Source organism: Ranitomeya imitator, chromosome 4 (genome assembly GCF_032444005.1).
Source record: "Ranitomeya imitator isolate aRanImi1 chromosome 4, aRanImi1.pri, whole genome shotgun sequence".
Taxonomy (NCBI): Eukaryota; Metazoa; Chordata; class Amphibia; order Anura; family Dendrobatidae; genus Ranitomeya; species Ranitomeya imitator.
Window position 1 is genome coordinate 25,944,449 of NC_091285.1, and position 12,948 is coordinate 25,957,396.

The 12,948-nt window shown below is 42.1% G+C and overlaps 1 protein-coding gene across 1 annotated transcript in view; it reads left to right on the plus strand.

The window, feature by feature from the left end:
* VWF (von Willebrand factor) overlaps positions 1-12,948 on the plus strand; it is a 179,838-nt gene that overhangs the window by 73,689 nt on the left and 93,201 nt on the right. The window contains exons 23-24 of the mRNA XM_069763408.1: positions 12,042-12,182; positions 12,702-12,815. Coding sequence (XP_069619509.1) covers positions 12,042-12,182; positions 12,702-12,815 — 255 coding nt within the window. The remainder of the gene's footprint in view (positions 1-12,041; positions 12,183-12,701; positions 12,816-12,948) is intronic.

Consider the following 12,948-nt stretch of genomic DNA (forward strand, 5'->3'; position numbering starts at 1 on the left):
AAACAATTTTGGTCTGCACATGTTTCAGTCCTGATTTGAGATGAATGAATCAATTCAAAGGAAATCAAATTTGAGGAAATCCGCTGGATCAGAAAATCTGATACAATTTAAGTTTTGACTTCCGCGAATTGCCAAAAAAGATGCTGACTCACATTTTAAGAAAAACAGAAGATTACATTAGCCAGAGATGCCTCAGTTTTGGCCGAGTGGTCTTCCCCATAACTCAGAATAGCAAAACCAATCAGGAGAAACTATCACAGCCAGCCAGTATAAAAGCCCAAGCAGGAAATGCAGCAGCCATTTTGTGACAAATCTGGATAGTGAGAGGACGTCGTAGCTCACAGCTTAGCAATAAAAGCCATAAAACACTGAATAAACATTACAGCTAGTGTGTGTTTGTTACAAGACAACAATGAAGATCAGCTACCATCCGTTGACCCGTAGCCATATATGTTAAGTCAGCCGGACATTATTAAGAATGTGTATGTGCTAAAGTGCTCAATCCAGTCCTATAGGACCTCAGAGTGTTACCCTTTTCTTTTCGGGGCAATTGGAGGCTAACCAGAATATTTAGACAGTCCCGATATATCCAAAAGTAACTTAGGATTTTATTTAAAAGAACATTATGATTGACTGATGAATCTAACTTTAGAATAACCTTTTCAGGTCACAAATTGATTTTAAAATTAAAGTGATAAAAAAGCTAAGAAGTCGTTCTTAAAATATATATTCACAAATATCCAAAATTTCTCCTACCAGAATAAATTGTTTAAAGACATATTTTTATTATACTTTGCTTGGCATCCTTCTGGACAGGACAGTCTGGACTATCATTGTCTGTCAGCCAATCAGAATTATTGAAAACATTTTAGAAGATATTGATTGGCTGACAGAAAATAACTTGCTACTCCTAAATATTCGTTTCAGTTGGATGCCAGGCACAGTATACTTCCCTCTATAGTGGGAACTTATAGCATTCACTATTTTAAAAATTAATTAATGTGAATAGTCCTTTCAAAGGGAAGCTATCATAAGAAAATTAACTAATGGTTAAATTAGTTTTTTTGTGTTAAATGTATATATGTATATTTTTTAAATCTCTGCATTTTTTTAAGCATCACGATCTCTAAAAAAAATCTTGCAATTTTTACACTGACCACTGGGGCTTTTCTGCTCACTAACTTCCTGTTGTTTTTTAAAAAAAAATTAAACATGTACATTAGCCACAATGAACAAACTCCGATCCTATCTTTTGTATTGAAACATCTAGTGATGGAAATGTCATTGTGAAGAGAGAGAGGAGGTGAGCTGTGACATCATCTATTGTGAATGGTGGATCCTGTGTTATCTCCTGTATATAGAGGTGTTATCAGTCATTGTACAGGAGGAGGTGAGCTGTGACATCGCCTATTGTGAATGGTGGCTCCTGTGTTATCTCCTGTATATAGAGGTGTTATCAGTCATTGTATAGGAGGAGGAGGTGAGCTGTGACATCACCTATTGTGAATGGTGGATCCTGTGTTATCTACTGTATATAGAGGTGTTATCAGTCATTGTACAGGAGGAGGTGAGCTGTGACATCACCTATTGTGAATGGTGGATCCTGTGTTATCTACTGCATATAGAGGTGTTATCAGTCATTGTACAGGAGGAGAAGGTGAGCTGTGATATCACCTATTGTGAATGGTGGATCCTGTGTCATCTACTGTATATAGAGGTGTTATCAGTCATTGTACAGGAGGAGGAGGTGAGCTGTGACATCATCTATTGTGAATGGTGGATCCTGTGTTATCTACTGTATATAGAGGTGTTATCAGTCATTGTACAGGAGGAGAAGGTGAGCTGTGATATCACCTATTGTGAATGGTGGATCCTGTGTCATCTACTGTATATAGAGGTGTTATCAGTCATTGTACAGGAGGAGGAGGTGAGCTGTGACATCACCTATTGTGAATGGTGGATCCTGTGTTATCTACTGTATATAGAGGTGTTATCAGTCATTGCACAGGAGGAGGAGGTGAGCTGTGACATCATCTATTGTGAATGGTGGATCTTGTGTTATCTACTGTATGTAGAGGTGTTATCAGTCATTGTACAGGAGGAGGTGAGCTGTGACATCACCTATTGTGAATGGTGGATCCTGTGTTATCTACTGTATATAGAGGTGTTATCAGTCATTGTACAGGAGGAGGAGGTGAGCTGTGACATCACCTATTGTGAATGGTGGATCCTGTGTTACCTGCTGTATATAGAGGTGTTATCAGTCATTGTACAGGAGGAGAAGGTGAGCGGTGACATCACCTATTGTGTATGGTGGATCCTGTGTTATCTACTGTATATAGAGGTGTTATCAGTCATTGTACAGGAGGAGAAGGTGAGCGGTGACATCACCTAGTGTGAATGGTGGATCCTGTGTTACCTGCTGTATATAGAGGTGTTATCAGTCATTGTACAGGAGGAGGAGGTGAGCTGTGACATCACCTATTGTGTATGGTGGATCCTGTGTTATCTACTGTATATAGAGGTGTTATCAGTCATTGTACAGGAGGAGGAGGTGAGCTGTGACATCACCTATTGTGAATGGTGGATCCTGTTATCTACTGTATATATAGGTGTTATCAGTCATTGTACAGGAGGAGGAGGAGGTGAGCTGTGACATCACCTATTGTGTATGGTGGATCCTGTGTTATCTACTGTATATAGAGGTGTTATCAGTCATTGTACAGGAGGAGGAGGTGAGCTGTGACATCATCTATTGTGAATGGTGGATCCTGTGTTATCTACTGTATATAGAGGTGTTATCAGTCATTGTACAGGAGGAGGAGGTGAGCTGTGACATCATCTATTGTGAATAGTGGATCCTGTGCTATTTACTGTATACAGAGTTGTATGTGTTTAACAAAAGCCCAGTAGCTATTTTGTCTTTTAAATTGTTTATTTATTATTTTATAATAAAGATCACAATATGAAAAAAAAATGTTGGGTTTTTTTGTGTGTTTTTTTTTAAATAGATGTAAGACGAAAACCTGATTTAAACAATGGGTCTTTTTCTGACCATAGCTTCCCTTTAGGTCGAATATAAAAGATCTTTTTTCAACATTTCTTAATTTTAATCAGATTTTTATTTTCTCTTTTTGGGATCCCATCTTGGCTCGTTGTGTTTGGCTGCATAAGATCATTTAAAGTGTGTGATATAGGTGTTCTGTCCGGTTGGATTTTGCCTTTCTCCTTCGGTGTGCTCTCGTCTTTTGTTAAGGTGTTAAACCTCCAGCGTCAGCCAATGTGCTACAGTGATTGACAGGTGACCTCTGCAATCTCTGCACCAGACGTGACCCGCGAAACACACACTATAGCTGTAATTTCTGACTAAGCTCTTATTTATTACTGTTGACTTCTCCCTTTTTTTTTCACTTGAATCATTTGACTTTAGAACATTATTATTACGTCTGTTTTCAATTTGACATCATCCAAAACACTGCGGTGTACCCACATCACCCCCTCGTCCTTAAGGTCCCTGATATATTTGCCCACTAGACTCAATATAGTATGTTTGTGTAAATTTAGGCGAAATGTGGGAATTTATTTTCACTTTTCTAAGTCCGCCTATATCAGGAATCCCCAACCAGTGGCTCGCGAATGTATGCTCAGACCAGTGATATTAATTTTAAAAATTATGAAACCCCCCCCCAAAAAAAATTAAAAGTTCCAATCACCCCTCTTGCCCCCCATTGAACATAAAAAAATATTGAAAAAATAAAAAATACACGTGTGCATTCAGAAGAGTCCGATCTATCAAACTAGAAGAACAATTAACCCAATTGGTACGGTAAACACCATCAATGGACAAAAGTAAAGATTGGCAAAATTACGTTTTTTTTGGTCGCGTCAATTCTGCAAAAAATGCTGTAACAAGTGATAAAAAAGTCACATCTATCCCGAAATGGTGCTAATAGAAACAACGTCTCATCCTGCAAAAAAAAAAAAAAAGCTATCACACAGCTCCATCAAACAAAAAATAAAAATGTTACGGGTCTCGAAAAATGGCAACACAACTCCAAATTTTTGGGGGGCAAACTCCTGAATTTTTGCCCATCGCTAAAATTATTTAAAAAACTGGACATGTTTGATATCACTGTAATCATATTGATGAGGAGAATCATATTGCATAGTTATTTTTTACCACAAAGTATACACCGTAAAATAATTCCCAAAAAAACAAAGTCGGAATTATGTTTTTTTTCACAATTTCACCCCGAATGGAATTTTTTTTCCCTAAACCAAAAAGTCAATCTGTGGTCCCTATCCATCCACTTATTACTGTTTGAGCAATAATCCCTCGAGCGCGGTCTCAGCTGTATTATTACTATTGGAATTTTTTTTTCCCATTTTCGAGTACCCTCAAAATGGTGTCATTCGAAAGTACAACTCGTCCTGCAAAAAACAAGCCCTCAAATGTCTTTGCGGACAGACAAATAAAAGAGATATGGCTCTGGGATAAAAGGGAGGAAAAAACACAAAAATGGAAATTGGCTGAAAATAAATATTTAGTAGCAAAAATTTTACCAAAATTTTATATACCGTATATACTCGAGTATAAGCCGAGATTTTCAACCCCTTTATTTTTAGGCTGAAAGTGCCCCTCTCGGATTATACTCGAGTCATTGTCCCAGGGGGTCCGCAGGGGAGGGGCAGCGGTGGCTGTCACATACTCTCCTGCTCCTGACGCGGTCCCAGCATCTCTGATGGTCTCCGGGCGCTGGCAGCTCTTCCTGTGTTGAGAGGTCACGTGGTACCTCTCATTAAAGTAATGAATATGGATGTGAGTCCACTCCCATAGGGGTGGACCTGCATATTCATTACTTTAATGAGCAGTACCAGTGACCGCTGATCACAGGAAGAAGCTGTCAGTGCCCGGAGACCATCTGTCAGTGAGAAGCAGGGACCGCGCCGGGAGCAGGTGAGTATAACGGGGGAGGGTGAGCATTGCACAATATTCACCTGTCCCCATTCCACCGCCAGGCGCCGCTCCGTCTTCTGTTTCCTCCAGCTGTGACGTTCAGGTCAGAGGGCGTGATGACGTGTTTAGTGTGCGCCCTCTGCCTGAACAGTCAGAGAGCCGGAAAATGGAGCAGTACCCAGCGGTGGAACGGGGACAGGTGGTATGATAGGCAATTCAGTACCACAATGGACATAGCGGTCAGAGCACATACAGTGATCTGACAATAACCCAAAATCATAGAACGAGCTCTGAGACGTGGGAACTCTGCAGACCGCAATCCCTAATCCTCTCCAAACAACACTAGAGGCAGCCGTGGATTGCGCCTAACGCTCCCTATGCAACTCGGCACAGCCTGAGAAACTAACTAGCCTGAAGATAGAAAATAAGCCTACCTTGCCTCAGAGAAATACCCCAAAGGAAAAGGCAGCCCCCCACATATAATTACTGTGAGTAAGATGAAAAGACAAACGTAGGGATGAAATAGATTCAGCAAAGTGAGGCCCGACTTTCTTAACAGAGCGAGGATAGGAAAGATAACTTTGCGGTCTACACAAAACCCTAAAGGAAACCACGCAAAGGGGGCAAAAAGACCCTCCGTACCGAACTAACGGCACGGAGGTACACCCTTTGCGTCCCAGAGCTTCCAGCAAAACAATTAGACAAGCTGGACAGAAAAAATAGCAAACAAATAGCAAAGAAGAACTTAGCTGTGCAGAGCAGCAGGCCACAGGAATGATCCAGGGAAAAACAAGTCCAACACTGGAACATTGACAGGAAGCCAGGATCAAAGCATTAGGTGGAGTTAAGTAAAGCAGTACCTAACGACCTCACCACATCACCTGAGGTAGGAAACTCAGAAGTCGCAATACCACTTTCCTCGACCAACAGAAGCTCACAGAGAGAATCAGCCGAAGTACCACTTGTGACCACAGGAGGGAGCTCTGCCACAGAATTCACAACAGTACCCCCCCCCTTGAGGAGGGGTCACCGAACCCTCTCCAGAGCCCCCAGGCCGACCAGGATGAGCCACATGAAAGGCACGAACAAGATCGGGAGCATGGACATCAGAGGCAAAGACCCAGGAATTATCTTCCTGAGCATGACCCTTCCACTTAACCAGACACTGGAGTTTCCGTCTTGAAACACGAGAATCCAAAATCTTCTCCACAATATACTCCAACTCCCCCTCCACCAAAACCGGGGCAGGAGGGTCAACAGATGGAACCATAGGTGCCACTTATCTCCGCAACAATGACCTATGGAATACATTATGTATGGAAAAGGAATCTGGAAGGGTCAGACGAAAAGACACAGGATTAAGAACCTCAGAAATCCTATACGGACCAATGAAACGAGGTTTAAACTTAGGAGAGGAAACCTTCATAGAAATATGACAAGAAGATAACCAAACCAGATCCCCAACACGAAGTCGGGGACCCACACAGCGTCTGCGATTAGCAAAACGTTGAGCCCTCTCCTGGGACAAGGTCAAATTGTCCACTACATGAGTCCAAATCTGCTGCAACCTGTCCACCACAGTATCCACACCAGGACAGTCCGAAGACTCAACCTGTCCTGAAGAGAAACAAGGATGGAATCCAGAGTTGCAGAAAAATGGCGAAACCAAGGTAGCCGAGCTGGCCCGGTTATTAAGGGCGAACTCAGCCAAAGGCAAAAAGGACACCCAGTCATCCTGATCAGCAGAAACAAAACATCTCAGATATGTTTCCAAGGTCTGATTGGTTCGTTCGGTCTGGCCATTAGTCTGAGGATGGAAAGCCGAGGAAAAAGACAAGTCAATGCCCATCCTACCACAAAAGGCTCGCCAAAACCTCGAAACAAACTGGGAACCTCTGTCAGAAACGATATTCTCTGGAATACCATGTAAACGAACCACATGCTGGAAGAACAATGGCACCAAATTAGAGGAGGAAGGCAATTTAGACAAGGGTACCAGATGGACCATCTTAGAAAAGCGATCACAGACCACCCAAATGACCGACATCTTCTGAGAAACGGGAAGATCTGAAATAAAATCCATAGAGATATGCGTCCAAGGTCTCTTCGGGACCGGCAAGGGCAAAAGCAACCCACTGGCACGAGAACAGCAGGGCTTAGCCCGAGCACAAATCCCACAGGACTGCACAAAAGCACGCACATCCCGCGACAGAGATGGCCACCAAAAGGATCTAGCCACCAACTCTCTGGTACCAAAGATTCCAGGATGACCAGCCAACACCGAACAATGAACCTCAGAGATAACTTTATTCGTCCACCTATCAGGGACAAACAGTTTCTCCGCTGGACAACGATCAGGTTTATTAGCCTGAAATTTTTGCAGCACCCGCCGCAAATCAGGGGAGATGGCAGACACAATTACTCCCTCCTTGAGGATACCCGCCGGCTCAGACAAACCCGGAGAGTCGGGCACAAAACTCCTAGACAGAGCATCCGCCTTCACATTCTTAGAGCCCGGAAGGTACGAAATCACAAAGTCAAAACGGGCAAAAAACAGCGACCAACGAGCCTGTCTTGGATTCAACCGCTTGGCAGACTCGAGATAAGTCAAGTTCTTATGATCAGTCAATACCACCACGCGATGCTTAGCTCCTTCAAGCCAATGACGCCACTCCTCGAATGCCCACTTCATGGCCAGCAACTCTCGGTTGCCCACATCATAATTTCGCTCAGCAGGCGAAAACTTCCTGGAAAAAAAAGCGCATGGTTTCATCACTGAGCAATCAGAACCTCTCTGCGACAAAACAGCCCCTGCTCCAATCTCAGAAGCATCAACCTCGACCTGGAACGGAAGAGAAACATCTGGTTGACACAACACAGGGGCAGAAGAAAAACGACGCTTCAACTCTTGAAAGGCTTCCACAGCAGCAGAAGACCAATTGACCACATCAGCACCCTTCTTGGTCAAATCGGTCAATGGTTTAGCAATACTAGAAAAATTGCAGATGAAGCGACGATAAAAATTAGCAAAGCCCAGGAACTTTTGCAGACTTTTCAGAGATGTCGGCTGAGTCCAATCATGGATGGCTTGGACCTTAACAGGATCCATCTCGATAGTAGAAGGGGAAAAGATGAACCCCAAAAATGAAACCTTCTGCACACCAAAGAGACACTTTGATCCCTTCACAAACAAAGAATTAGCACGCAGGACCTGAAAAACCGTTCTGACCTGCTTTACATGAGACTCCCAATCATCCGAGAAGATCAAAATGTCATCCAAGTACACAATCAGGAATTTATCCAGGTACTCTCGGAAGATGTCATGCATAAAGGACTGAAACACTGATGGAGCACTGGCAAGTCCGAATGGCATCACTAGTTACTCAAAATGACCCTCGGGCGTATTAAATGCAGTTTTCCATTCATCGCCTTGCTTAATTCGCACCAGATTATACGCACCACGAAGATCTATCTTGGTGAACCAACTAGCCCCCTTAATCCGAGCAAACAGATCAGATAACAATGGCAAGGGGTACTGAAATTTAACCGTGATCTTATTAAGAAGGCGGTAATCTATACAAGGTCTCAGCGAACCATCCTTCTTGGCTACAAAAAAGAACCCTGCTCCTAATGGCGACGATGACGGGCGAATATGCCCCTTCTCCAGGGATTCCTTCACATAACTGCGCATAGCGGTGTGCTCAGGCACGGATAAATTAAACAGTCGACCTTTTGGGAATTTACTACCAGGAATCAAATCGATAGCACAATCACAATCCCTATGCGGAGGTAGGGCATCGGACTTGGGCTCATCAAATACATCCCGGTAATCAGACAAGAACTCTGGGACCTCAGAAGGGGTGGATGACGAAATAGACAGAAATGGAACATCACCATGTACCCCCTGACAACCCCAGCTGGACACCGACATGGATTTCCAATCTAATACTGGATTATCGACTTGTAGCCATGGCAACCCCAACACGACCACATCATGCAGATTATGCAACACCAGAAAGCGAATATCCTCCTGGTGCGCAGGAGCCATGCACATGGTCAGCTGGGTCCAGTACTGAGGCTTATTCTTGGCCAAAGGTGTAGCATCAATTCCTCTCAATGGAATAGGACACTGCAAGGGCTCCATGAAAAACCCACAACGCTTAGCATACTCCAAGTCCATCAAATTCAGGGCAGCGCCTGAATTCACAAACGCCATGACAGAATACGACGACAAGGAGCATATCAAGGTAACGGACAGAAGAAATTTTGACTGTACCGTACCAATGGTGGCAGACCTAGCGAACCGCTTAGAGCGCTTAGGACAATCAGAGATGGCATGAGTGGAATCACCACAGTAGAAACACAGGCCATTCAGACGTCTGTGTTCTTGCTGTTCAACTCTGGTCAAAGTCCTATCGCACTGCATAGGCTCAGGTTTAAGCTCAGGTAATACCGCCAAATGGTGCACAGATTTACGCTCACGCAAGCGTCGACCGATCTGAATGGCCAAAGACATAGATTCATTCAGACCAGCAGGCATAGGAAATCCCACCATGACATCCTTAAGGGCTTCAGAGAGACCCTTTCTGAAAATCGCTGCGAGCGCAGCTTCATTCCATTGAGTGAGTACGGACCACTTTCTAAATTTCTGACAATATACCTCTATCTCATCCTGACCCTGACACAGAGCCAGCAAATTTTTCTCTGCCTGATCCACTGAATTAGGCTCATCGTACAGCAATCCGAGCGCCAGGAAAAACGCATCAATATTACTTAATGCAGGATCTCCTGGCGCAAGGGAAAATGCCCAGTCTTGAGAGTCGCCACGCAAAAAAGAAATAATAATTCTCACTTGTTGAGCTGGGTCACCAGAGGAGTGAGGTTTCAAGGCCAGAAACAGTTTGCAATTATTTTTGAAATTCACAAACTTGACTCTATCACCATAAAACAAATCAGGAATAGGAATTCTTGGTTCAAACATAGGCTTCTGAACCACCAAATCTTGAATCTTTTGTACATTTATAACGAGATTATCCATTGAAGAGCACAGACCCTGAATGTCCATGTCCACACCTGTGTCCTGAACCACCCAAATGTCTAGGGGAAAAAAAAGGCAAAACACAGTGCAAAGAAAAAAAAAATGGTCTCAGAACTTCTTTTTTCCCTCTATTGAGAATCATTAGTACTTTTGGCTTCCTGTACTGTTATGATAGGCAATTCAGTACCACAATGGACATAGAGGTCAGAGCACATACAGTGATCTGACAATAACCCAAAATCATAGAACGAGCTCTGAGACGTGGGAACTCTGCAGACCGCAATCCCTAATCCTCTCCAAACAACACTAGAGGCAGCCGTGGATTGCGCCTAACGCTCCCTATGCAACTCGGCACAGCCTGAGAAACTAACTAGCCTGAAGATAGAAAATAAGCCTACCTTGCCTCAGAGAAATACCCCAAAGGAAAAGGCAGCCCCCCACATATAATGACTGTGAGTTAAGATGAAAAGACAAACGTAGGTATGAAATAGATTCAGCAAAGTGAGGCCCGACTTTCTTAACAGAGCGAGGATAGGAAAGATAACTTTGCGGTCTACACAAAACCCTAAAGGAAACCACGCAAAAGGGGCAAAAAGACCCTCCGTACCGAACTAACGGCACGGAGGTACACCCTTTGCGTCCCAGAGCTTCCAACAAAACAATTAGACAAGCTGGACAGAAAAAATAGCAAACAAATAGCAAAGAAGAACTTAGCTATGCAGAGCAGCAGGCCACAGGAGTGATCCAGGGAAAAACAAGTCCAACACTGGAACATTGACAGGAAGCCAGGATCAAAGCATTAGGTGGAGTTAAGTAAAGCAGTACCTAACGACCTCACCACATCACCTGAGGGAGGAAACTCAGAAGTCGCAACACCACTTTCCTCCACCAACAGAAGCTCACAGAGAGAATCAGCCGAAGTACCACTTGTGACCACAGGAGGGAGCTCTGCCACAGAATTCACAACAGACAGGTGAATATTGCAAGTTCCGGGGGCCTGAGCGACGAGAGGTGAGTATGTGATTTTGTTTTTAATCGCAGCAACAGCATATGGGGCCTAAGGTATGGAGCATCTTATGGGGCCATAATCAACCTTTATGCAGCATTATATGGGGCATAATCTGTGGAGCATCTTATGAGGCCATAATCAACCTTTATGCAGCATTATATGGGGCATAATATGTGGAGCATCTTATGGGGCCATAATAAACCTTTATGCAGCAATATATGGGGCATAATCTATGGAGCATCTTATGGGGCCATAATCAACCTTTATGCAGCAATATATGGGGCATAATCTATGGAGCATCTTATGGGGCCCAATATTAACCTTTATGCATCATTATATGGAGCAAATGTTTCTATGGAGCATCTTATGGGGCCATAATCAACCTTTATGCAGCATTGTATGGGGCCATAACCTATGGAGCATCTTATGGGGCCATAATCAACCTTTATTCAGCATTGTATGGGGCAAATGTTTCTATGGAGCATCTTATGTGGCCATTATTAACATTTGTGCAGCATTATATGGGGCATATTTTAATATGGAGCATCTTATGGGGCCATCAGAAACTGTATGGAGCATTATATGGGGCTCCTGATTCAATATGGATATTCAAAAACACTTAACCTACTGATGTCTCAGTTAATTTTACTTTTATTGGTATCTATTTTTATTTTTGAAATTTACCAGTAGCTGCTGCATTTCCCACCCTAGGCTTATACTCGAGTCATTAAGTTCTCCCAGTTTTTTGTGGCAAAATTAGGGGTCTCTGCTTATACTCAGGTCGGCTTATACTCGAGTATATACGGTATATATTTTTTAAAAAATATATATTTATTTTTTATCTTTTTAATTAATTTTTCTTAAAAATGTGTAAATTTATAAATGTTAAAAAAAAGAAAAAGGAGGATGAGGAACCATGCCACTTCTCAATAATCGTAAAAAAAAAACCCCACTCACTCCAATATGTCTTTATATTATGATGGTTTAACTAATTTTGAAAAATATGTATTTTTCTCCTATTTTTTTTTTCCTCCCAGAACAAAGTCTGTGGTTTATGTGGAAACTTTGATGGAATTCAAAACAACGATTTGATGAGTAGCAATAATCAGGTGGAAAATAACCCGAGCAACTTTGGAAATTCTTGGAAAGTGAAGCCTTTTTGTGCTGATGTTGCAATGGTGAGTATAAGGAACGCATTATAACAATTTCAAAAGCAGTTCATCAAGATGTAAGATCTGGTTTCATTTTTTGGGGGGTTTAATTTCTGAAAAATATACTTATTATTTTTCGATTTTATGGTCTAATATTTTGCACTACTTTGATATTTTGAAATAAAAAAAATACAAATACATTATTTTAAATGAATGAATTCACATAAAATTAATTTGTAAATGGTTAAAACACATTTTTGTGTAGTTGATTTTTGACATATTTTACTGTTCCATCATTGAAGATTTTTTTTACATTTTTATTTGTGCACCTTTTCTTTTAGAACATATTTAATATGTTCAAGAATTACAGAGAATGTAGCAAGTGAATCATTTTAGTTTACCATTGATTTTAGACCCGTTTGTCAAAACTACACCCGGTCCCCCCCCAAAATAAGCCATCACATGGGCACGTCGGCTGAAAAATGAAATAGTTGGAGACAGTCTCATATTACAAGTTATTTACCTTTTTAATTTTTTTTTTTTTAGATCACGGGCATTACGAACATGCCGCTGTGTCAAGGTAATGCCCTGAAACAAGCTGCAGTGGAAAACGCCTGCGATATTTTATGGGATGACATCTTTAAGGATTGCCATAAATTGGTAAAGTGTTTTTTTTTTAACGGTTGGACATATCAATTTTGCTTTGAATAATTGTTGATTCTATCGGGAAAGTTATAACAGATGCTTAGACTTTGGGTCCTGTGTTCTCACAAGGCTCACATGCTTCTCATCA